A 27,479-nucleotide genomic window follows, 5' to 3' on the forward strand; every position below is an offset into this window, starting at 1 on the left:
AGGTCAGAGAACTACTGAGATTCTGTGACAAATTCTCGCTCAGTCAGCAGATTACAGAACCAACTAGGAACGAATACACGCTGGACCTGATATTCACGAACAATGAGGAGCTAATCAGAGACATTACTGTCTCAGACACTACGTACTCAGACCACAAGCTCATTGAAGTGCAAACTAACATTAATAACGGAAGTAGGCCCAAGAGAAACAACAAGCGAGAAGGGCTATTCAATTTTAATAATAAGAGGATAGACTGGGAGAAAATAAACAGGGAACTTACAAATATTCAATGGGAAAATGTTCTAAGAAATAAAAATCCTACACAGGGAATAGAAAAACTGACTTCTGAAGCATATGAAGTCTGTCTGAAACATGTTCCTTTGAGGAAAGCCAGAAAGAGGTCCAATGTAGAAAGAGAACGCAGACGACATTACAAAAGGAGGAAGAAATTAACGGAAATGCTTAAGCAGAAACAACTCTCCATACAGAGAAGAAATAATTTAAACAGGGAGATTGAAGAAATCGAACAGAGACTGAAGCATTCCGATCAGACTGAAGAAAGGCAACTAGAACAGAAAGCAATTCAAGAAATAAAGAAAAACCCAAAATATTTCTTCACATATGCTAAATCAAAAAGGAAAACCACTGCCAGTATTGGACCTATTCGTATTAGTGAAGGTTCATACACTGAGGATGACAAAGAAATTCGTGAAATCCTAAAAAAGCAGTATGAAGACATGTTTAGCACTCCGATACTCAGCATGAAAGTGGAAGATTCGGACAATTTCTTTATGAATGATGCTCAAACACCTGTAAATATAACTTTATTTATTTATTTTATTTATTTATTTATTTATATATATACAAGAAGGTACATTGGGTTTGTGAGAATACATTGGATAGTACAGTATTTACATTCTTGTAAAGCCACTAGTACGCACAGCGTTTCGGGCAGGTCCTTAATCTAGCAGATAATTTTAAGTAGGTAATTTCAGTCAGAATTGATAAATGATAAAGATACATTACAAGAGAAAAATGAGATGAGAGAGATAAGTAGGTATATTAAAGCACATTGTTATATTGAAGCTCTAATTGATTACATTGACAGCTTGATTAGTAATTTAAACAAGGTTAATAGACACCATACAGCAGATTGACAGCACATATAAGACAGCAATGATCACAATGGTAAAGATGTTCAGATTGGGTACATAAAGATTGGGAGACTGGATAGCAAAAGATACAGATAAACAAGATTTATAAACACCATACAACAGATTGGCAGCACATATAAGAAAACAGTAATGATCACAATGGTAAAGATGTTCAAATTGGGAACATAAAGGTTGGGAGATTGGGTAGTAATTGATACAGTGCAATTTTAAGGCAAAAAGTGAAAAACTATGAAGATGAAATTAGGTACTTTTTAGTATTGATTTTGAATGATGTAAAAGTTGGACAGCTTTTCAATTCAGTAGGGAGTGAGTTCCATAAACTGGGTCCCTTTATTTGCATAGAGTGTTTACACAGATTAAGTTTAACTCTTGGGATATCAAAGAGATATTTATTTCTGGTGTGGTGATAATGGGTCCTATTACATCTGTCCAAGAAGAGTTTCAGACAAGGATTTGCATTTAAGAACAGGGTTTTGTAAATGTAGTTGACACAAGAGAATTTGTGGAGTGAGATTATGTTTGGCATGTTTAGGGAGTTAAACAAGGGGGCTGTGTGTTGTCTGAAAGCAGAATTTGATATTATTCTGATAGCAGATTTTTGCTGGGTGATGATGGACTTGATATCAACACGAGCGTGGCAGATTTTGAAAGAGAAATTGACAATATGCCCATGCACTCAGCCCCGGGTCCAGACTCATGGAATTCAATATTTATAAAGAAATGCAAAGTGCCAGTAGCACACGCACTCAGTATAGTGTGGAGGAAGAGCTTGGACACGGGGGAGATACCAGATGCGCTTAAAGCAGCAGACATTGCCCCTCTACACAAGGGTGGTAGCAAAGCATTGGCAAAGAATTATAGACCAGTTGCACTAACGTCCCACATAATAAAAGTATTTGAAAGAGTGATCAGGAGTCAGGTCACTAGATTCATGGAAACCAATGACCTCCACAATCCAGGACAACATGGATTTAGAGCAGGAAGATCATGCCTCTCACAGCTACTTGACCACGATGACAAAATCACTGAGGCATTAGAGGAAAAACATAATGCATATGTTTATACACAGATATACAAATCATATACACAGATTTTGCAAAGGCATTCGACAAATGTGACCATGGAGTGATTGCACACAAAATGAGGTCAATGGGTATAACTGGTAAAGTAGGACGCTGGATACTCAATTTCCTGTCGAACAGAACACAAAGAGTAACAGTCAATCAAGTAAAATCGAGTCCGAGTTCAGTTAAAAGCTCTGTACCTCAAGGTACAGGCCTTGCACCACTGCTGTTCCTTATTCTCATATCAGATATAGACAAAAACACAAGTCACAGCTTCGTGTCATCCTTTGCAGATGATACAAAAATCAGCATGAAAATTACCTCTGCTGAAGACATTGATAAACTACAAATAGATATTAACAAAGTTTTCGATTGGGCAGCAGAAAATAACATGATGTTTAACGGTGATAAATTCCAGGTACTCAGATACGGCAAAAATGAGGATCTTAAACATAATACAGGGTACAAAACACAATCTAATCTGCCCATAGTAGGAAAACAGCATGTCAAGGATTTGGGAATAATGATGCCCGACGACTTAACGTTTAGGGAGCATAACCAAGCAAGTATTGCGTCAGCCAGAAAAATAATAGGATGGATTACAAGAACCTTCAAGTCCAGAGATCCCATCACAATGGTTGTACTCTTCAAATCACTTGTGTTGTCCCGTCTTGAGTACTGCTCAGTACTCACTTCCCCCTTCAGAGAAGGAGAGATTGCTGAAATTGAGGGAATACAGAGAACATATACGGCACGCATAGACGAGATAGAGCACCTAAATTATTGGGATCGTCTCAAAGCTCTTCAAATGTACTCACTAGAAAGGAGACGAGAGAGATACCAAATAATATACACATGGAAAATATTGGAGGGACAGGTCCCAAATCTGCACAGTAAAATAACAACGTACTGGAGTGAACGACATGGAAGAAAATGCAGAATAGAACCAGTGAAGAGCAGAGGTGCCATGGGCACAATCAGAGAACACTGTATGAACATCAGAGGTCCACGGTTGTTCAACGTCCTACCAGCGAGCATCAGAAATATTACAGGAACAACCGTGGACATCTTCAAGAGGAAACTAGAATATTTCCTTCAAGGAGTGCCGGACCAACCGGGCTGTGGTGGGTATGTGGGCCTGCGGGCCGCTCCAAGCAACAGCCTGCATGGTGGACCAAACTCTCACAAGTCAAGTCTGGCCCCGGGCCGGGCTTCGGGAGTAGAAGAACTCCCAGAACCCCATCAAGCAGGTTCCTTGGCTAGGCTGTCCCCCTTGGACACCTGCACTCTATCAGTCCACTCTACTTATTGTTTCCACCCTCCATTTTCTCTTCTTCTTGCACTCTTCACGTCCAGAGTCAGACATCTACCGTCTATACCTCCCCTGTCGTCCTCGTGCTTCAGTTCATTGTCCTCACGATTTGGTCTGTCACCATCACACTTCAGTCTCTCATCAACATTACAGCAGAAATGACAAAGTGACCTTCCCAACCATGTTAAAGACTGTACCTCTCTCAACCAGTTTAAGATAAAACGAAGCTATACCTAATAAATTCCCTGTAACCTACCTTACCCTTCTATTGTCAACCAATGTCTGTTTTTTTAAAGAGCGCTGTTTGTCGACATAATTGTATTTGTGCTGCTTTTTCAGCTGTTTTCATTTCTTGTTTTCATTCTACTCATTATGCTCAATTAGTATTAAGCTTGTCATTTAAGTTTATCATGCCCGAAACGCTTTGCGTAATAGTGGCTTTAGGCATTGTATGTACTAGCTCTACCTATAAGTCAACCAATCTTTGTAAAAATTTATTGTATGTATGTACCTTACCTAAATAAACATTTTATTTTTATTTTATTTTTAACATACTTCACTCTATTGTAACGGGGGGTGGGGGAAATAGCTCTATCTTGTCCATTATTCCACCCCCCAGTTAACTAACGAGGCCGGGGGAAACGGCTCTCTCTAGTCCGTTATCCCGTCCCCAGTTAGCTAACTATTCTAGAGCACCTCCCAATTAACTAACGAGGCCGGGGGAAACAGCTCTCTCTAGTCCGTTATCCTGTCCCCAGTTAGCTAACTATTCTAGAGCACTCCCAGAGTTCCTAAGGCAACCTCTCTCGTTCAACACCTTGTAACCTAGGTATTCGACTACCTAGGTGCTAAGACTACAAGGCGCCGTCACTTGATCAGTTACCCGAAACTCTAGAGAGAACTCTAGAATACATAATCATTGCCACAAACGTATAAGAGAAAACGAGAGGAAAGAAATGAATAGTGAAGTAATTAGTGAGGGTTTGGGGTGAGAGGTAGGGAGATGGGAGGAGCGAGGAGGGTCATTAGTTGAAAGTGAGAGTTTAGAGAGGGGTGGAGGGAGAGGTGTAGATAGGTAGAAGGAGAAGAGTAGATAGTAGAGTAGAAAATAAAAGTAGAAGAGTAAATGCTGCCACCATCCATTCATGATCATTACATACAAGACAAGGAATGGAACTTGTCTGTATCACAATATTCACCAAAGATGTTATCAAGAGATCATTATTAGTATGGTCCCATCTTTATCATGTACTCATTCTAAACCATGAAACCAGTAACCACAGAGGCTTTCTCACCTCAACTCAAAATCTCTAGGGAACAAAATAAAGTCCATTTAAATAATAAATTCAACAATTATATTTTTCATGATAAGTATCATAACTTAAGCTATCCAATTAAAATGTTAAAGATTCATATTCAAAGTGAGTCATCCTCCAAGAATCTGAGAACACTACAACTGACTGCCCCTGATCATCACACAACACTTGTAAAACACGACCAAGTCACCTAAATGTTCACTCACCGAGGACTGAGTCTAAGTTGAATAGAGAGGGGGGGGGAGTCTGCAATTTTCAGGCAGCGTCACCCCCGTCTGGTGACGGCCTATCTCGACGGCTGGCCTCTGCTCTGCTCCGCTGGCTGGTCTCCTATTCTTAATGCTTAAAATGCTCTCGAATCGATAGTTCTCCGAGTATATATTGGGGAGCCTAGTAACTAACTCCGCCCACAAGTAGATAGCCTGAGGCACTCTACCAAGCCACTCCTTAAACGTCGGCATGTTTGAAGGCTACCAGGCTCCAATTAAGAGATTAGTAGAAGCAAGGTGAAATTCGCATGATCTGACCTCAGGTCACTTGAGGTCATTAACGCTTTGAGGTGTGAGATCTCAGGCCGACAACCTGGCGCCTTTCCCAATTCCTGTCTCTGACTCATATTCTATATATATTTTAAATAAACTAAACCAAACACTTTTACAGTGTTACATCTCCCCTTCTCCCCGAAAATAAAGTTTTTTGCAACACTGCTAAAGCGAGCTAGCTGTGTGCGACAACTTTATTAACGAAAAGAATACATCCTAGCTAAACAAATATACATCATCCTACTCTAAAAAAATGAAATATGTAGACAGACATCCATTGTCTCTGGCTGGGCGATGTCACTGCTTGGTCTTGTAGATAGTCCTGTACCACATTTCTTCAACACAACTGCCTCCGTCGCTTCTCCGTCGTTAACGCACAACAACCCTTGGTCAACCAGAAAGCCGTTACTACTTGAACTGCGCACAGGACCGTGGAATTCGGTTGTCCCAGCTGATCTGTAATTGGCCCTACGTCAGTCACCATGAGAGACGTATATTGGGGTTCTTCACAGCTATGGGGACTACAAGTTTCGAGACCTTCATATAATAGTTGCCAACAGTAGAAATCCCATCCTACTCTTCTCCTCCCTGTTGCTCCAGCACGCCTCCTTCAGAGAGCTACTTCTGACAGCCACATCAAGTCCGCATGACACAGGAACAATCACTCAACAGAGCAACATGCTTGCAGGAGGGGCGGCCAGTTAAGGCAAACGATCCTGTCTTGCAATTACGCTCCATGCAATGATGTTGACACCAGCAAGGGACACTAAGCATCGTGTCTCACTCAGCTTGTCTTATCTTCTTCTTTCTTCTCTCTTCTTTCTTCTCTCTTCCTTCTTCTCTCTTCTTTCTTCTCTTCTTTCTTCTCTCTTCCTCCTCCCATGGGTCTTTGACAAGCAGACCTGGGGTCCATTGGGGTCCGTCCGTCCTGGGGTCCATCCTGGGTAGACCGATGTTGGTGGGACAGACTGGAGTCGTTGTTGTTCCTCTTCCATCTTTACTGGGTCGACTGGGGTCGTCTGCAGAACGACCTGGGGTCCACTGGGGGTCCGTCCGTCTTGGGGTCCACTGGGGTCTGTCCGTCTTGGGGTCCACTGGGGTCCGTCCGTCCTGGGGTCCACTGGGTAGACCAATGTTGACCGGCCGAGAGGGCTGCATCTTGGGGTCCCCTGGGTGGTGGTGGTGGTGGTGGTGGAGCCATGACCTCCAGGCAGGGGCTGGTCGTCGTGGTGGTGAGGAACGCCCCTGAGTGTGGTACACAGCAGCCGTCTCCCTCTTCTGTATGTGCGTCTCTCCTCTCTTCTGGCTCCCACCTGTGAATGAACAGAAAGGCGACAATACCGTGCTCCCCAAAATGTTATGTGACCCTGTAGTTTGTATAGGGTTTACACAGTCAAATCATACCGCTCTCCTCCTGGCAACGACTACACTCAAATTTAAATAATCCAATTGACACTGAATGATACTGACTTGGTGGAACATAACACAGTAACAGTTAGAGAAGTAAAACAGTAAAGTTAGAGAAGAGAGAATAAGGTCGTCACTACTTTTTAGCTTGTCACTAAATGAATCTCCACAAAAATATCAAAACTAATAGACAAAACACTAGCCTAACTTAACTGTACCGTTCCTAATCTTACGTACATAATTAACCGTTACTCCCACCCTTAACCTACAGCCACCTACATGACCCAGAGTGTTTCCCTAGCTTCTCCGCCGGTCAACAACTCAAAACTGTTGCCACCCCTGTGACCAGACTATCTAACGTCGAGCGTCCCCAACGTGAAGTCTACTGACATACTAAGCCTCCCCCTAGCATGCTGTACAATACCAGTACACCTCGGGTTATTGCGTTCAAATGGAGTAAAACAGTCGATCGCAATAATCTGAGCAGAACCACTACTTAAACTACTTAAGAACTACACCTGCCACTCCCCACTGACCTGGAGACCAGCGGTGGCTGGGTGTCCCCCTGGGACATGCGAGGTCACCTGTCACACTCAGGTGAGCTCCACTACCAACACCGCTAAGTTCCCAAATCACCAAATCTTATCACTAACATAAATCACTACACACGCAAGTTCTGGAGAACATTCCCTGAACTTCACAAAACTCACAAAATCACTAAACCAAATCACCAGAGAATCACTATCTCCTAACCTGGAAAAAGCTCGCTAAATCGCGAATAATAAACACCTGTCAAGATCTCCCTGATAGCGCCTGAGCGGCAAAAAGACACGTGGGACTGAACAATGTTAAATGAACACCATCTACCTACAACATTGTTCAACACCGCTGCCAACATTGTAACGGGGGGTGGGGGAAAGAGCTCTATCTTGTCCATTATTCCACCCCCCAGTTAACTAACGAGGCCGGGGAGAACGGGTCTCTCTATTCCGTCCGCCCGTCCCCAGTTAGCTAACTATTCTAGAGCACCTCCCAATTAACTAACGAGGCCGGGGGAAACAGCTCTCTCTAGTCCGTTATCCCGTCCCCAGTTAGCTAACTATTCTAGAGCACTCCCAGAGTTCCTAAGGCAACCTCTCTCGTTCAACACCTTGTAACCTAGGTATTCGACTACCTAGGTGCTAAGACTACAAGGCGCCGTCACTTGATCAGTTACCCGAAACTCTAGAGAGAACTCTAGAATACATAATCATTGCCACAAACGTATAAGAGAAAACGAGAGGAAAGAAATGAATAGTGAAGTAATTAGTGAGGGTTTGGGGTGAGAGGTAGGGAGGTGGGAGGAGCGAGGAGGGTCATTAGTTGAAAGTGAGAGTTTAGAGAGGGGTGGAGGGAGAGGTGTAGATAGGTAGAAGGAGAAGAGTAGATAGTAGAGTAGATAATAGAAGTAGAAGAGTAAATGCTGCCACCATCCATTCATGATCATTACATACAAGACAAGGAATGGAACTTGTCTGTATCACAATATTCACCAAAGATGTTATCAAGAGATCATTATTAGTATGGTCCCATCTTTATCAAGTACTCATTCTAAACCATGAAACCAGTAACCACAGAGGCTTTCTCACCTCAACTCAAAATCTCTAGGGAACAAAATAAAGTCCATTTAAATAATAAATTCAACAATTATATTTTTCATGATAAGTATCATAACTTAAGCAATCCAATTAAAATGTTAAAGATTAATATTCAAAGTGAGTCATTCTCCAAGAATCTGAGAACACTACAACTGACTGCCCCTGATCATCACACAACACTTGTAAAACACGACCAAGTCACCTAAATGTTCACTCACCGAGGACTGAGTCTAAGTTGAATAGAGAGGGAGGGGGGGGGGGGGGGGAGTCGGCAATTTTCAGGCAGCGTCACCCCCCGTCTGGTGACGGCCTATCTCGACGGCTGGTCTCCTATTCTTAATGCTTAAAATGCTCTCGAATCGATAGTTCTCCGAGTATATATTGGGGAGCCTAGTAACTAACTCCGCCCACAAGTAGATAGCTTGAGGCACTCTACCAAGCCACTCCTTAAACGTCGGCATGTTTGAAGGCTACCAGGCTCCAATTAAGAGATTAGTAGAAGCAAGGTGAAATTCGCATGATCTGACCTCAGGTCACTTGAGGTCATTAACGCTTTGAGGTGTGAGATCTCAGGCCGACAACCTGGCGCCTTTCCCAATTCCTGTCTCTGACTCATATTCTATATATATTTTAAATAAACTAAACCAAACACTTTTACAGTGTTACACTATCGTCTTCACGCTTCCATCTACTGCCATCATGCTTTCGTCTCTTGTCATCATACTTCACTCCCACGTCTTCACCGACGATCCCTCCTTTCGTCTCCTCATTTATCTGAGACTTCATCCTCTTTGATTTGCATCGAATCCTCGGCTTTCTTCTATTCCTCCATGTTAGCATCATCATCATTTTCTCACACTTCCCACTACTACACTACTCCATTTCTTTTCCTTCAACTTTTCCTCATTCCTTCAAGGTTTCTTCGAGCACTGTTCTACACCCAACAGCACTCGTCGCTCTACCTCTCCGAAGAGTGCTCGTAAGCATACCTCTGCACATACTGTCTCTTCTCACTTCCTCTTCTCGGGTATCACCCTTCTTCACTATCTCTTCACGCTTCTCGTGAAATGGGTCAACTCTTGACCTCTCAAACAACCTAACTCCATTATCCCTATGTTTCTGTGCTCGTGGACAACTTGACTCTCTACTCCCGTCCTCAGTCTATCCACATCCTTCCTCACTTCTGCTCAGCACAGTTGCATTCATCTTCCGATTCTTAATTTCAGTGGGCTGGGCTCTACTCAGGTCCGCTCTCTTCACATTATTCTTCTTCGGTCGGGCCATCTTCACCTTTGACCTCACCGAGACTTCATCTTCCTGAGCCGGACCTTCCTCAAACAGCCACGCTATATCTACATTGATATCCTCTACCGGTTGAATCGACACTGTCTCATCTTCTCCAGTGCCTTTCTCGTCGGCCACCTCCGCCTTCGTCACTACCGAGACAGGGTACTCAATGGCTTGGCGGTCTCCTGACTCATCCCCTCGGATGCCAGTCAGGTCTCCACATTCAGGTGTCCCATCTGTGCCGTGGCCTTCTGGGCACTCCTTTGGCACAGCCTCCGCTATGACTCTTGGCAACACCTTTGTCCCGCACAAGTCATTCCCCAGGATCGCCTGGACTCCTGGAACAGGTGTGTCGGGGTACACTCCCAATATCACCTCCGCCGACACATATTCCGACCTTAGCTGGACAGCACATACAGGCATGTCACTCTCAGACAACAACCCATATACCTTCAAATTCCTCCTGCCAGCTAACCTTCGATCACTCCCAATCAGGATTTTCACAATCAAGCTCTGATTCGCTCCGGTATTTCTTAAGATACCAACTTCTACTTCAGGTTGGCCTCCTATTCTGATCCAACCTTTACTCATGAACGGCCTATACCGCTCGTTCACTAAGTTCACCTTCTGTGGTTTGTCTTGGAACACATTAGTATATTTACTTCGAGGGTCACACATGGCCAAGGTCACAACTCTTTTGCACTGCCTACAATCTCGCATCCTGTGACCCAATCCGTTACAATTATAACACCTCACCTGGGAAAAGTCTCTTCTATATGTATCAGAGTGGCTCTGACTTTTTCCACTCGCATGAGAATTCTTCGGGCCAGGCACACTACCTGCACTCTGTGGGGCTTTACTAGACTCTTGATCTCCTGGATCACGATTAGTTTCTCGTTTAGCTCCTTCATCCTCATTTTCAGACGAAGTGTGCGACCTATACTCTTCTGAGTTTTAGGGTACTTACGTTTATCTGCCCTTTTATCGAAATTCTTCTCACCCCAGACTCCTCTGAGTCTATCATAATTTCTTCCTCCCCAGACTCCATTGGGTCTGCCATTACTACGTCTCGCCTCGCTTCTCACTCTGTTCTCCCTTAAGCTCTTGTATGCTTCAGCAATCATATCCGCCCTATCTGCGGCATCTTTCACATCCTTTACTCCTGCCTCCTGGATCTTGAACTTTGTCTCGGGATGCATCATCTCCAAGAACTTCTCCATGACCATCAATTCCTTTAGGTCAGCATACGATCCAACTCCGGCAGCCTCAATCCATTTCTGGAATCGCCTCTCCAGATCCCTTGCCGCCTCGGCAAACGTGCATGCTCCAATTAACCTTCACCATCTCTCTTCACCTTCACCAGCGCTTCCAATAAGTTTCTGGAGTTAGCTGAAATGAGCGCAGTATGCTGCTCTTTACTGTGGCATAATCCTGGCATTCTTCTAGAGTCAATTGGGTGTATGCCTCTCTGGCTGCACCGGTCAATCTTAACTGCACCAGTTGGGTCCAGATTTCCTGTGGCCATTCTTTGATGCTGGCTGTTTTTTCAAAGTGTTCAAAGAAGCTCTCTGCCTCTTCGGGTACAAACAGGGGAATGTCCTTTTTCCTACTCCTAACATCTGGTGGGTGTGATACCTGGGTAGTGCTCTCTGGCAACCCATATTCAATCCTTTGCTCAGCCAAGGTTCTATTCGCTTCTATCTGCATTTGTTTTGTTCTCTCTTTTTCCCTTTCGACCTGAGCTTTCTCTTTTTCTACTTCTAGTTTGGTCTTTTCTTTTTCATTCTCTACCTCCAGTCTGGTTTTCTCTTTTTCTGTTTCATTTTTCATCTGAAGTTCCAACCTTAACTTCTCCAGGAGGAACTGTCTCTCCTTGTCCTCACGCTGCATCTGGAGTTCTTGCTGAAATCTTTCCAAACTCCTATTCCAGCTACTGCGGCTACTCTTACTACTTCTATTTGATCCTTAGGATCTCACTTCGTCCTGCCCATCATCCTCCTTTCCACTTTCAGCACCTTTCTGGGCTCCTTGTTCTGCCGCTTCACTCTTGGCTCTCAACTGTCTCAGGATCTCATCCTTCATCCTGGCCACTTTCGATGCCTTCAACCTGATGCCACATTTTTCCGCTATTCGTTTCAACTGTTCCCTGGAGCAACCTTCCAAGTCCTCAGGCTTGCCTGACTCTACAAACGCTTCCACCCTATCCATCTTGTCCCGTGAGTCTTATAGAGAGAGAGAGAGAATATACACCTGCAGTCACACAGTCTACTTATTTCCACACGGAGTGTACCAATTCACTCTCGGACAGGAGTGTGGGTGTGTCAGTTCACTCTCCCGGACACAGGCCCTCAATTATTATGATGATGTTGTTGATGGCGGTCGGTTATCTGTCCTTCCTTCCGGACAACTAACCCAAAATTCCGTAGAGTGCTTATTTTGACCAGGAGATCACCCTGGGTGCTTCTGGCACTTAGAGAGGGGCTCAACGTCACACGTGTAGGGGATGCGGCTCCAATACTGACCTTGTTGTCACGTGCACACACCCACTCGAGCCTCCCCACTCTCTCCCTATTTGGAATGACCTCCTCAATTCCCTTTCTCTTACCTTACCTACCTTGAGGTTACCTTGAGGTGCTTCCGGGGCTTAGCGTCCCCGCGGCCCGGTCGTCGACCAGGCCTCCTGGTTGCCGGACTGATCAACCAGGCTGTTGGACGCGGCTGCTCGCAGCCTGACGTACGAGTCACAGCCTGGTTGATCAGGTATCCTTTGGAGGTGCTTATCCAGTTCTCTCTTGAACACTGTGAGGGGTCGGCCAGTTATGCCCCTTATGTGTAGTGGAAGCGTGTTGAACAGTCTCGGACCTCTGATGTTGATAGAGTTCTCTCTCAGAGTACCAGTTGCACCTCTGTTTTTCAACGGGGGTATTCTGCACATCCTGCCATGTCTTCTGGTCTCATGTGATGTTATTTCTGTGTGCAGGTTTGGGACCAGCCCCTCTAATATTTTCCACGTGTAAATTATTATGTACCTCTCCCGCCTGCGCTCAAGGGAGTACAGTTTTAGGCTCTTTAGTCGGTCCCAATAGTTTAGATGTTTTACTGAGTGGATTCTAGCAGTAAAGGATCTCTGCACGCTCTCCAGGTCAGTAATTTCTCCAGCTTTGAAAGGTGCTGTCATTGTGCAGCAGTACTCCACTCTAGAGAGCACAAGCGTTTTGAAAAGTATCATCATCGGTACAGCATCTCTAGTGTGAAAAGTTCTTGTTATCCAACCTGTCATTTTTCTTGCAGTTGTGACGGCTACTTTATTGTGTTCTTTAAAGGTAAGGTCTTCCGACATGAGTACACCCAGATCCTTTACATTGCCTTTTCGTTCAATGTTATGATTTGCCTGAGTTTTGTACGTGGTTTCCGTTTTTATATTTTCATTTTTTCCATAGCGCATGAGCTGGAACTTATCTTCGTTAAACACCATATTATTTTCTGTAGCCCATAGAAAGACCTGATCTACATCTGACTGGAGGTTCGCCGTGTCCTCTATGTTGCCTACTCTCATGAAGATCCTAGTGTCATCTGCAAAGGATGATACAGTGCTATAGGTTGTGTTCTTGTCTATGTCCGAAATGAGGATGAGAAAAAGTACTGGAGCAAGCACAGTACCCTGGGGGACTGAGCTCTTCAAGGTTGATGGGCTGGATTTTATTTTGTTGACTATTACACAATGGGTTCTGTTGGTCAGGAAATTGTAGATCCATCTGCCTATTTTTCCGGTAATTCCTTTTGAACGCATTTTATGTGCAATAACACCATGGTCACATTTATCAAAAGCTTTTGCGAAATCTGTGTAAATTACATCCGCGTTATGTTTGTCTTCCATAGCATCTAATGCCATATCATAGTGGTCCAGCAACTGCAACAGGCAAGAGCGCCCTGTTCTGAAACCATGTTGTCCAGGGTTATGGAGATGCTGTGATTCCATGTATTTTGTGATTTTACTTCTTAGCACTCTCTCAAAAATTTTTATGATGTGCGATGTTAGTGCTATCGGTCTGTAGTTTTTTGCCTCTGCCTTATTTCCTCCTTTATGAAGTGGTGCTATCTCTGCTGTTTTTAGTATATCAGGAATAACGCCAGTATCTAGGCTTTGTCTCCACAGAATGTGGAGGGCCTGCGATAGTGTTTTTTTTACAGTTCTTTATGAATATGGAGTTCCAAGAATCAGGGCCTGGTGCAGAGTGCATAGGTATACTGTTTATGGCTTCTTCAAAATCCAGTGGGGATAAGGTGACGTCTGATATATGATTTGATGTTGGCATCGTATCCATGAAAAATTCATTTGGGTTATCAATCTTTAGTGTGTTTAATGGCTCGCTGAAAACAGAGTCGTACTGCGTCCTCAGTAGCTCGCTCATTTCTTTGTTGTCATCGGTGAAAGTTCCATCTCCCTTTCGCAGGGGCCCGATACTAGATGTGGTTTTTGATCTTGATTTTGCATGGGAGAAAAAATATTTCGGATTTCTTTCTATTTAACTGATGGCCTTTTGCTCTCTTTGCCTCTCCTGGGTTTTGTATGATTCTTGTAGCTTCCGTTCAATTGTTTCTATTTCTCTACCTAACCTTCTTCGCCAGTGTTACGACCCTGGGTTCTCCAGTGGAAACCAGAGGTCAAAATTGAGCTATTAAACTTTCTAGTAGTACAGTTGAGTGCATCGCGAGCGGCAATTGTTTGTATCTTCCCTGCCAGACATAAGACTATTATTGTTTCTCAAAGAGCATTTAAAGACTGAGCTGGGGGTTGATTATTAAATAATAACATAGGCACCAACTTTGCTTACTAATACTTTCTAATCATTTGTAAAGTAACAATACATTGCATAGGGGAAGATCTTTAATGTGCTTAGCTGCACGATCAATTAGGCTCCTTCCGGCACCACGACATGGGAGGCCTAGCTGGTCGCTAGAAGGTTCTTCTCTGGGCTGGTGTTCGTGCGGACGAGACCTACTCTGTGGCTGCACCCCTACTCTTCTCCCTTCTCCTCTTACTTATTTCCCTTACCTGAAGTTCCTGTATCCTTAAGTTAAGTACGGGGCATTATTAAGTGTACCTACTCTGGTAGTAACGATTGGTGAGACCTGGGGGTAGTATTTGCCAGTGTTTTGGGTACCCCTAAGTGTTGTGTTTTGTATTAGGGTCCCACGTGGTTTCCCTACCCTAAGCTGCATCCAGCTTCAGTGCTTATCCAGTAGTACTTTACCCTAGCTTGTTATTAGTGTAAACCTTGTATCCTGCCTAAGTGGACCAAGGCTTTTAACGTAAGATAGTGTGGTAAAGTTATTATTATTATTGTTATTGGTGTGAGTGTATATGGGGGGTTGTTAAGGGGGTTAATAAATAAGTACATGAATTACAGAGTATCCCTTCTTCCTATGTGGGAGCGCATTGATCAACCCTTAGACTAACATATATGGTCTAGTAGCAAGTTATTACTACTGTGGATAGTTTATTTTGGGGGCCGGGCCTTTTAGCTCTCCCATATTTGATACTCTGTCTTCTAACTACCCTTACCCCTTAATAGTACCAGTTTCCCCATAGAAGCATAGCCCACACACATATTATTTATAACAAGTGGTTGGCCAGTCCGGGAGGAACATTATAAGTGTAAAAAATTAGATTCTTGAGTGCCAAAATTAAAATTTTTTGTTTTCCGCAGAACGGTTGTGTGCTAGCCAAGGGTCCAGCTCATCTAGCAAAGGACATTCTTGCACTGACTGGACACCCAGCTGGAACCCTTCACGATTAAGGTTAGTGTGGCCTTGTGTTAGGGGCCGTGCAAATTTTTGTTTTTTTCCAATTTTTATTTTTTTAATTTTTTCTTTGGCTGGGAGCTAAAATTGTTAGTGATGTCATCTGAAATGCAGAGACTGGCAGGGGAGCCTTCAGCAGTAGAAATAAAGAGACTTACAAAGTCTAATTTAGTATTGTTAGGCAAGGAATTTGGCCTAGAATTAAATGACGCGGATAAAAAGTGGACTTTGGTGAATGAAATATTACAACATTGTATTGATGAAGAACTATTGGCAAGTGATACACCTTTATGCCAGCCTAGCCAAGCAGAAAGTGCAGCTCATAAGGATAGAGAATTAGCTCTAGAGTTAGCAAGAATAAAATTAGAGGAGCAAAGACTCAAAACCGAGGAGGCTAGAATTAGAGCGAATGCCACTGGACCTCCACCTGCCGGGGATTCAAACCCCAGGCATTATGAGAAAAAGCATAATTTGCCTGAATTTTCCGATTCAGACCCTGAAAGGTTTTTCAACCATTTTCAGAGATTGGCCATGTCCATGAACTGGCCAAAGGAAGAGTGGGTGAAAATCCTACAGGGAAGACTTAGGGGTAAAGCACAAGATATTTTTATAAACATGCCTGACGACGAGTGTTTCGAATATGATAAAGTCAGGGAATGTATTTTGCGGGCATATGAAATTACTCCTGAAGCTCACCGCCAAGTTTATCGCAACCTTAGGCCTACTCACAACCAACCGCTCACTGAATTTGTTAGTGATCAAATTAGATTGTTTGAGAGATGGATTCGCTCGGCGAAAGCCGAAACATACGAGGCTCTCAGGAACTTAATTTTAATGGAGCATTTTATAGATATTATGCCAGAGAATGTTTCAAATTACATTAGAGGAAGGGTAGAGGTAAATTCTAAAATAGGGGATTTGGCCAAGTTGGCAGAAAACTACCAATTGGCGGGCAAAAGGCCCAATAAAAATAATTATACCCCACAGAGTAGCAAAACTTATACCCACAGCCAGTCCAGACCAGCTCATTCTAACCCTTTACCTAATGCACCTTCTGTTTCAGACATAACTAACCCTGTTAAAGTGTCTAGCCCCATGGCACCTAAGGGTGAACCGAAGGGTAATTCTGTTAGTAATGTCTCTTCTCCCCGACTTTTTTGTGGTCACTGTAATCGTTCAAACCACAATATTAGCCGTTGTTGGCAACTGTACCCAGAAAAAAGACCCAATGCTCTAGTTGTGACACAGGGCTTGAGGCCTTCGGAAGGGTTAGGGAGTAAGACCTCCAACCCACAGTGGTTGGACTTGCTTACCCCATTCTTATCGAAAGGGAGACTACTTTTGTCTGAGGGTTTTTCCTGGAAGGACGTGGTGATCTTCCGAGACACCGGTGCCATCCAGACTTTAATTTTAGAGAGTGCGTTGCAAGGTGCCAACACTCTCGACACTGGAGAGGTGGTACTGGTCGAGGGTGTCACTAGTGATACTCGAGCAGTACCCCTCCATAAGGTTACCCTGGAATCTGATTTCCACAAGGGTGTTTGTACAGTCGGAGTCACTTCATACCTACCTTTCCCTAATGTTGATGTAATAGTTGGTAATGATTTAGCAGGGGATAAGGTAGGGGACTCCAGACTGCCTATTATGTTGCCTACCCCTAAGGTTTGCCTGGATCCACCCGCCGCAGAGGATAATGTTGTGTACCCTGCGTGCGCGGTGACCAGGTCTATGGGACTTAAATGTAAGGGCAGCCCTGTGCTTGCCAAGGTGGTAAATCCCGAGGTCACAAGGAGCTTTCCGAGTGGTGAAAACCAAGTGGACCTCGCGGACACATTCATGGCCCGACTCGATGACGTGGCCGAGGACATTGTGGAGAGCCTGTCACCGCCATCTACCGAGAGTAGTGGGGAGGTGGAGGAGAACACTGTTGAGCCTCGGCCAATGGCATCTGACCAAGGCCTAGATGCCTCCTTGACTCAGTTACAGAAAGCTGACCCCACTCTTGCAGATTGTCATGAGACAGCCGTCTCTATGGAGGAAATTGTAGACGCAGCAACTGGGTACTACTACAATGATCGGATTTTGATGAGAAAATGGAGACCACAGAGTGCTCCCTTGTCAAATGAGTGGGAGGTAGTCCACCAGGTTATGTTGCCGACCTGCTATAGAGAAAGAGTTTTGGCAGCTGCTCATGATGATCCTATGGGGGGACATCAAGGTATAAATATTACGTATCACAAATTTTTAAAGTATTTTTTCTGGCCCAAGCTGAAAAGCGATGTGGCAAAATTTTGTAATGCGTGTATTGTTTGTCAACTGGTTGGGAAACCAAACCAGACTCCACCTAAAGCTCCTCTAAGGCCTATTGTCGTGCCAGAGGAACCATTTTCTCATGTGGTAATGGACTGTGTTGGACCATTGCCTAGAACTAAGTCTGGTAATATTTACCTAATCACGATGATGTGTATCACTACTCGTTACCCAGAGGCTTTTGCTGTAAGGAACATCAGAGCAAAAACTGTTGTTGCTCGTAGGTTGCAATTTTTTTCCACTTTTGGACTGCCTCGGGTCGTGCAAACTGACAATGGTACTAATTTTAAGTCTGATGTTTTTGAGCAATTTTGTAAGGAACATGGAATAACTCATAAGGTTTCCAGCCCATACCATCCACAGAGTCAGGGGGTAATTGAACGTTTCCATCTAACTCTGAAGCAGATGTTGAAGACATCGTGCGAGAGTTCCCACACCTTCTGGGATGAGAATTTACCGTATGTTTTGTTTGCGGCTAGAGAGGGATTACAAAGTTCACTGGGTTGTTCTCCTTTTGAGTTAGTCTTTGGCCATAAATTTCGTGGACCCTTGCAAATGTTACAGGAGAATCTGTTAGGGAACGTAACGTTAACCGAAGGTTCGGCTTTCTTTGCGCAACACCACCAGAGACTCAAGGACTGCAAGGCGGCTGTATTAAAGTATCTTGGCAAGGCCCAAGAAAAGATGAAAGAACGTAACGATGCTAAATCTAAGTTACGGGTATTTCAGCCTGGCGACCCTGTCCTGGTATTAAAGCCTCGACTAGGGAACACTATGTCCCACAATTACGAAGGCCCCTACATTGTGACAGAAAAGACTGGGGACCTCACGTACAAAGTGAGGCACTCTGACAAACGTAACCAGGTAATGCTCATACATGTAAATCGACTGAAGAAGTTCCAGGGCCCCAGGCCCATTGCACTAACCAATGTTTCCATTTCCAGTGAGAGAGGGGATGATTGTTCTGGGGACCCAACTAATCTCATTTTCAATAATTCTAGTTCTGTGAATGCTGTGGAGGAGAGATTGTCCCATTTGCAGATGGCCCAACGTGAAGAGGTGCAGTCGTTGGTTGATGAATTTTCCAGTCTGTTCGGGGAGGTCCCAACCCAGACTGATGCCATTTGCCATGATGTCGAGTTGACGGACTACACTCCCATTCGCCTTCAACCCTATCGGATGAGTCCAGAAAAGAAGGCCATCGTACGGAAGGAGGTCGACTTCTTGCTCCAGCACGGCCTCATCCGGCCGAGCCAGGGCTCTTGGTGCTCGCCCTGCCTTTTGGTCCCCAAACCAGACGGCTCCTGGCGATTATGCACCGACTATCGGCAGCTCAACAAGGTGATCATTGTGGATGCCTATCCGCTGCCCCTCCTCGAGGACTGCATCGACGAGTTGGGAAATGCCAAGTACGTTTCGAAATTCGACCTCTTGAGGGGGTATTATCAAATCCCACTCACTGAACGTGCTAAACAGCTAACCGCGTTCGTGACACCCGAGGGTGTTTTTGAGTATCAAGTGTTACCATTCGGCTTGCGTAATGCTCCTGCCACGTTCCAGAGACTCATGAACTCTCTACTCGCTAAGGTGCCAAATTGTCGGGCGTATTTAGATGATATCGTGCTGTTTGACAGTAATTGGGCTGACCACATAGCTAGGTTACGCCAGTTGTTTGCCATCTTGAAAAGGGCAAATCTTACCTTAAATGCTAAAAAGTGTCATTTTGGCCAAGGCACAGTGACGTACCTCGGTTATGAAGTGGGCCAAGGAAAAGTGTTACCTCGGCAAGATAAAATCAGTGCCATTCTGGAGTATCCAGTACTAAAGTCTAAAAAGGACGTTCAAAGATTTATCGGTATGTGTGCGTACTATCGACGTTTTTGTCAGAACTTTTCCAGTGTTGCCACTCCTCTCACAGACTTGTTGCGGAAAGCCGTTAAATTTAAGTGGTCATCAGACTGTGCAGAGGCATTTAAAAATTTGAAATTGATCTTAGCTTCCGCCCAGTGCTTGCTAGTCCAAGGTTCGACCGACCGTTTAAAATTCATGTTGACGCGTCTGACTCGGGTGCTGGTGCAGTGTTGTTGCAAACTGGGGATGATCAGGTGGAACACCCAGTATATTATTACTCTGTGAAATTCGACAAGGCGCAACGCAATTATTCAGTGGTAGTAAAAGAGGCGTTGGCGCTAGTGTTAACATGTAAAAAGTTTGAAGTTTACCTCACAGGTAATATAGTGGAAGTGTACACGGACCATAACCCACTAGTCTTCCTGACTCAGATGAAGGGTAAGAATAAACGCATCCTCAGGTGGGCGTTGTACCTACAGGACTTCAATCTTTCCATTACTCACCTACCGGGCAGACTCAACGTGATAGCCGACGCTCTGTCCCGGTTGCCTGAATAACATTCATCTGAGCCACAGAAAGCCATTTACCAACTGTCATGCTTTTATTTTTTTTTTTTAGGTTCTCCTGTGACATTAAATATTCCGTGTCCAATTTATTTACTTCCCTGTTCTTTTATTTTTTGTGTATGTTTTTTTTTCTTTCAGAGAACTCCTTTGTATTTTTTTTTTTTGCAGAGAAATTGTTTTTGATTGATTTTTTGTTTTTGTCATATGTTTTTTCTTTTTATTCTCTGTATACTCTTACAAAAAAATATGACTACTATTCTAGTAGTCACATTTTTTTTTCTCTGAAGGGGGGAGGAGTGTTACGACCCTGGGTTCTCCAGTGGAAACCAGAGGTCAAAATTGAGCTATTAAACTTTCTAGTAGTACAGTTGAGTGCATCGCGAGCGGCAATTGTTTGTATCTTCCCTGCCAGACGTAAGACTATTATTGTTTCTCAAAGAGCATTTAAAGACTGAGCTGGGGGTTGATTATTAAATAATAACATAGGCACCAACTTTGCTTACTAATACTTTCTAATCATTTGTAAAGTAACAATACATTGCATAGGGGAAGATCTTTAATGTGCTTAGCTGCACGATCAATTAGGCTCCTTCCGGCACCACGACATGGGAGGCCTAGCTGGTCACTAGAAGGTTCTTCTCTGGGCTGGTGTTCGTGCGGACGAGACCTACTCTGTGGCTGCACCCCTACTCTTCTCCCTTCTCCTCTTACTTATTTCCCTTACCTGAAGTTCCTGTATCCTTAAGTTAAGTACAGGGCATTATTAAGTGTACCTACTCTGGTAGTAACGATTGGTGAGACCTGGGGGTAGTATTTGCCAGTGTTTTGGGTACCCCTAAGTGTTGTGTTTTGTATTAGGGTCCCACGTGGTTTCCCTACCCTAAGCTGCATCCAGCTTCAGTGCTTATCCAGTAGTACTTTACCCTAGCTTGTTATTAGTGTAAACCTTGTATCCTGCCTAAGTGGACCAAGGCTTTTAACGTAAGATAGTGTGGTAAAGTTATTATTATTATTGTTATTGGTGTGAGTGTATATGGGGGGTTGTTAAGGGGTTAATAAATAAGTACATGAATTACAGAGTATCCCTTCTTCCTTTGTGGGAGCGCATTGATCAACCCTTAGACTAACATATATGGTCTAGTAGCAAGTTATTACTACTGTGGATAGTTTATTTTGGGGGCCGGGCCTTTTAGCTCTCCCATATTTGATACTCTGTCTTCTAACTACCCTTACCCCTTAATAGTACCAGTTTCCCCATAGAAGCATAGCCCACACACATATTATTTATAACAGCCGTTCTTGAGATAGGGTGCGACTCTCAAGTTGTTCCGTGATTCGTTTTCTTCGCCTATATAGGGAACGACGTTCCCGTTCCAATCTGCATCTCTTCCTCTTTTTTCTTAGAGTTATGCGGTTTGAACATATTTCTAGTGCTACTGAGCTTATTTTTTCCAGGCACTGGTTCAGGTTTGCATTTTCAAGCTGTTCTTCCCAGTTTATTTCTGTGAAGTCCTGGTTTATTTGCTCCCAGTTTATCTGTTTATTATTGAAGTTGAATTTGCTGAAATCTCCTCCACCGGGAATCTGGACTGGTTTTGAAGGTCTACTCCCCATGGTTGTCATAACTTCAATTAAGTTGTGATCTGAGTAACAGGTATTTGTAATCATTATGTTCCTGATCAATTCATCATTATTAGTGAAAATGAGGTCCAGCGTGTTCTCCTTCCTAGTTGGTTCTACTATTTGCTGGTTTAAGGCAAACCTGTCGCACATCCGTAGCAGGTCATTTGCATGTGCCTGTTCATTTAGGCTACTTCCTGGTATTCTTTCTGATATTACTGTATTAGCCAGGTGCTTCCATTTCAGGTGCCGTAGGTTGAAGTCCCCAAGCAGGATGATGTTCGGAGCTGGATTTGGGAGGTTTTCCAAGCAGTGTTCTATTTTCATTAGTTGGTCTTTAAACTGCTGAGGGTTTGCCTCCGGTGATTTATATACAAGGACAATAACTACATTTAAAATCTCTATTTTGATTATCAGCACTTCCACCATGTCATTTGAGGTGTTTAGCAGCTCAGTACAGATGAGTGTGTCTTTGATGTAGAGGCTGACCCCACCCTGAAGCCGGTGTTTCCTATCACATCTGAAAAGATTGTACTCTGAGATCCATATTTCACCATCATGGTAGTCCTTTGTGTGGGTTTCTGTTAGGGCTGCAAACACTGCATTTGCTTCATGAAGGAGACCATCTATAAATTGAACTTTGTTGGTTTTGCGTGTTTTTATACCCTGGATGTTGGCAAATATAAATGATGTTATCGTGTTAGTGGAAGTGCTGGAAGCCTTACTTGGTGTTAATATCTGAGGCTCTGGTAAGGAGGCCACTGTGTTTGTGTCCAGGGTGTGTCGTTTTGGAAGTGATTCGTCCAGTTTTGGTAGTAGGACGGGTGTTGTCTGGTGTAGTACCTGTGTGCTTGTTGGTAATTTGAATTCCAGTCTTGTGGGTATCTCCGTTCCCCTCTGTAATCCTGTAGTGGTTCCATCTGACTGTTCCTCTCTCTTATATTTACTACTCTGTTTCTGCCTTCCTCTAAAAAATTTCCAGTAGTGTCATATTGATCTTCCCGTCTATAACGTTCTGTACCTCTCACATGGAATTCCGGACACTGAAGATTGTAGCACTTTTTGTCCCTAATTGAAAATTGAAATAATTTAGGGTGGAAGTATCTACACCCTGTTCCAAAACGGCATGTACCCCTCTCCAACATGTTCCTGCATTTTCGAGGATGCAGAAAATGGCATTTTGCTCCTAATTTTCCATATTTGCATATTCCTTTAGCGTAGAATTTGCAAATGTGTTCCGGTTTTGCGTTTTTCAAGGTATTTATATCTGTGACGGTCTTGTCTACCTCTTTATTGGAGCCATCTCCGTTTTTCGTCCCAATTCCTTCATCTATGCACTCTGTCTCACTGTTGCTCTCATCGTTTATATTATCTGACTCTGCAATATTGCTGTTATTTTGTACCACAATAGTCTCCTCCTCCACACTACTGCTGCGGTTCTCCAAACTATCTGTTCCTGAGTTTCGGTCGTTATCCAATGTTGACTTTTCCCAGTCCGCATATATCACTGGTAGCCTGTCTGTGAATGATAATCTCTGTGACTCGGGGATGTTTTTCATCAGTTTAGTTATGTTCTCTAACATTAATCTGTCATCTTTGCAAACCCAGTAAATTCCTTGCCTTTATATGCATCCTGGAGCTAATTCTGTACAGCCCAGGTGGAATCTTATGTTACAGATGCAGCACGTTACGCCTGCATTTCGTTTTCCCAGTACTCCCGAACACTCGCCACACCTCTCCATTGTCTGGTGTATTGTGTTGTATTTGAGAGTCACTGTATGGATCACTTGTTGATGTCAGTCCTTTTAACTCTTTATAAAATTATATGTATATATATTTATATGTTTAATATTTATAATATTATATGTATACCGTATATTAGTAATATTATGTATGTTATTTTGTTCAAACTTTATGGCAGGTACTTAGCGTAGGGTAGCGAAGCTGGTCCCCGGTGAATACAGGTGACCTCTTGTGTCCCAGGTTGATGTCACCAGTTTCCAGTTACCCGATTTATAACCACTGATGCCGCCTCTTGCCACTATTCTATATTTCTAGTATTCTATATTTATAATATTCTATGCACGATTTTCCTTCACTTCCAACTTATATGTTGTTGTGATACCCGTTCCACATCACTGTTCCACGAATCACCGTTCACTATTTTTTCCTAATACACACATGTACACAAAGCCTCGTTCACTGGCTCACACGTGAATCCCGTTTATTCTCTATTTAGCACAAAGTTCTATTGTTAATGACTATTTTCAATTTTCCAGCGGGTCACTATGCACTTTGTTATGTCTGTAATCAGTAATCCACGGCAGTAGTCTTAAGAATCCCGGTTAATGACACGATTTTAACGGAGCGCGCACGGTACGTCTTCCCCCTCCCTCGACTCCTTATTATTATTCTGTTCTACCCTGTCCACAGCTGTGGTTCTTTCTCTCTCTCTCTCTTTTCTACTTGTCTCCGTCTCTGTCAATAGTCGCGTGGTGTAGTGGTAAGACACTCACCTGGCATTCCGCGAGCGCTTTGTCATGGGTTCGTATCCTGGCCGGGGAGGATTTACTGGGCGCAAATCCTTTAACTGTAGCCTCTGTTTACGCAACAGTAAAATGTGTACTTGGTTGTAACAACGATTCTTCGCGGTGGGGATCGTATTCCAGGGACCTGCCCGAAATGCTACGCGTACTAGTGGCTGTACAAGAATGTAACAAGTCTTGTATATATCTCAAAAAAAAAAAAAAAAAACTTACTGGGAAGCCTCACTAGGACAAGGGCAAACACCGGCAAATTTTAATACATTTACTGGACAAGGCACATGCACAATACATACCTACACATGCATAATAATATGAATCCAGCACTCTATACTATTGTAGTCAGGTTGCACTCCAGTACCATCAGGACTCTGTCGTCTGCCTATCAAGTGGTAGCCTAATTGCTGTCTCACCACTCATACCACCAACATACATATATATATATATATATATATATATATATATATATATATATATATATATATATATATATATATATATATATATATATATATATATATATATATATATATATATATATATATATTATTAAATATGACCGAAAAAGTAAGATTGATAATTCTAACCCGAATTTTCTCGATCTTTCGTACATTTCTTTTCACTGTTGGTAGTAATTCAAAAATCAATTCTCCAAAATTCATTTTTATTTCTAGTCTGACGCGACACTTGAGCGCGTTTCGTAAAACTTATTACATTTTCAAAGACTTTAGCTTACACATACACAACTGAATAGAACTTACACATCTTCGATTTGTTTATATCTACATTTGAGTGAGGTGGATGGGATAAGGTGGTATTAATAGGGTATTCAATTCCTAAACACAAGACAGAACACGAAACAATGGGTATTGAATGGAAATGATTTGTAGAAAGCCTATTGGTCCATATTTCTTGATGCTTCTATATTGGAGCGGGTCTTGAGGTGGGTAGAATATAGTTGTGCATTAATTGGCTGTTGATTGCTGGTGTTGACTTCTTGATGTGTAGAGCCTCGCAGACGTCAAGCTGTCTGCTATCGCTGTATCTATCTTGAGGAGATACCAACTTTAATTTACAAAAAAGCCTCCAGATCTTTAGCCCCTGCTATTGCTTTGCTCTTCAACAAGTCACTTGAACTCCAAACCTTTCCAGATATTCTAAAAAAAGCGAGAGTAACGCCTGTCCACAAATGTGGTGACCCCACAGATGTTAACAACTACAGACCTATATCAATCCTGCCAAACTTGTCAAAAATTTTTGAAAAACTTATATATAAGCAGCTTTACTCATATCTAGCCAAACTCAATATACTTAGCCCTTGCCAATATGGCTTCAGACCCAAAAAAAGCACTAACGATGCACTTATTAGTATGCTTAACTCGATTCATACAGCTCTTGATAAAAAGGAGTTCCCTGTTGGGTTATTTGTGGACCTGCGTAAAGCTTTTGATACTGTCAACCACCATAACCTTCTTCTTAACCCTTGCACTGCTCACCTATTTTCGGCAAAAACGTCTTGGTGCAATTGTCAAGGACATATTTTTGTTATTTTTACAAATGTTCAGGTAAATTTAATGTCAAAATGTTTCCAAAGTCAACTATTTCCATTTCAAAACACAAATAGTAATGAAAACATTAAAAAACATTAATATATAGCCAAATTAAGAAACAAAAAGCACAACTCTCTGAGCGCCTAAAGGCGCTTTGCGCAGTGCGGTGGTTAAATTACATCATTATGGAGTCAGAGGACACTCCCTACAATACCTCGAGTCCTACCTTACTGACAGGCTCCAATATGTTTCTGTGAATAATACAATTTCTCCCACCCTACCCATCAACATTGGTGTTCCTCAGGGCAGCAAACTTGGCCCTCTCCTCTTTCTCATCTACATTAATGACCTTCCAAATGCCTCCCAACACCTCAAACCAATTCTATTTGCTGACGACACAACCTTCATTTACTCCAGTCCTGACCCTCTTGCTCTAAATGCCACAGTAAATACTGAGCTAAATAAAGTCCATCATTGGCTAACTGCCAACAAACTCACCCTTAACATTGACAAAACTTTCTATATTCTGTTTGGCAATAAATCCTCTAGTCTTATAAATCTCAAAATAAACAATACCCAAATTTGTAACAAATTAGATGGCAAATTCCTTGGCATTCTCATTGACCACAAGCTGAATTTCCAGGGACACATTCTAAATATATCAAAGAAAGTTTCAAAAACTGTGGGCATTCTTTCTAAGATCAGATATTATGTACCACGCCCTGCCCTGGTGACTCTCTATTACTCCCTTATCTATCCTTATCTCAACTATGGTATTTGTGCTTGGGGTTCTACTACCCAAAATCACTTACGTCCTCTAATTACCCAACACAAAGCCGCTATTAGAACAATATCCAACTCTGGCCCCAGACATCACTCGGTACCCCTACTCAAATCTCTGAATATGTTAGATATTAAGTCACTGCACATTCTCTCATGTGTTTTATACATATATAAAACGCTAAACTATAATGCCAATCCTGATCTTAAAAGCTTCATAGAAGGTTGTAACAGAACCCATGAGCACCACACCAGAAATAAATACAGTTTTGATATTCCTAGAGTACGTCTTAATCAAACTAGAAATGCTCTGCAAATCAAGGGGCCCAGAATGTGGAATGACCTTCCCAACCATGTTAAAGACTGTACCTCTCTCAACCAGTTTAAGATAAAAACTAAACACTACCTAATAAATTCCCTGTAATCTACCTCACTCCTCTATTGTCAACCCATGTCTGTTATTTTCTTTTTTTTTTTTTAATCAACACTGTTTGTCAACCTATTGTATTTGTGCTGCTTTTTCAGTCATGTTCCCCCTTTTTTTATCTTTATTTGTATTTGTTCTCAACACTTTTTATTCTTTATGCTCAATTAGTATTAAGTTCTAGATATTAATGTTTTTCTTGCCCGAAACGCATTGCGTAATAGTGGCTTTAGGCATTGTATGTACTAGCTCTATCTATATATCAATCCATTAATGTAACATCACTTGTA

The 27,479-nt window shown here is 42.8% G+C and overlaps 1 protein-coding gene across 1 annotated transcript; it reads right to left on the reverse strand.

Moving 5' to 3' along the window:
- Positions 1-11,096: 11,096 nt before the first annotated feature.
- On the reverse strand, positions 11,097-11,630 carry LOC138352698 (kinesin-related protein 12-like). Its single transcript, XM_069305278.1, has one exon. The coding sequence runs from the start codon at positions 11,628-11,630 to the stop codon at positions 11,097-11,099; it is 534 nt and encodes a 177-aa protein (XP_069161379.1).
- Positions 11,631-27,479: the final 15,849 nt, after the last annotated feature.

The sequence above is a fragment of the Procambarus clarkii genome, chromosome 54 (assembly GCF_040958095.1).
Source record: "Procambarus clarkii isolate CNS0578487 chromosome 54, FALCON_Pclarkii_2.0, whole genome shotgun sequence".
Classification (NCBI taxonomy): Eukaryota; Metazoa; Arthropoda; class Malacostraca; order Decapoda; family Cambaridae; genus Procambarus; species Procambarus clarkii.

Bases quoted from the DNA above. Each gene is read 5' to 3' on its own strand.
- LOC138352698 (XM_069305278.1), bottom strand. From the start codon at position 11,630: ATGCAGCGTGAGGACAAGGAGAGACAGTTCCTCCTGGAGAAGTTAAGG.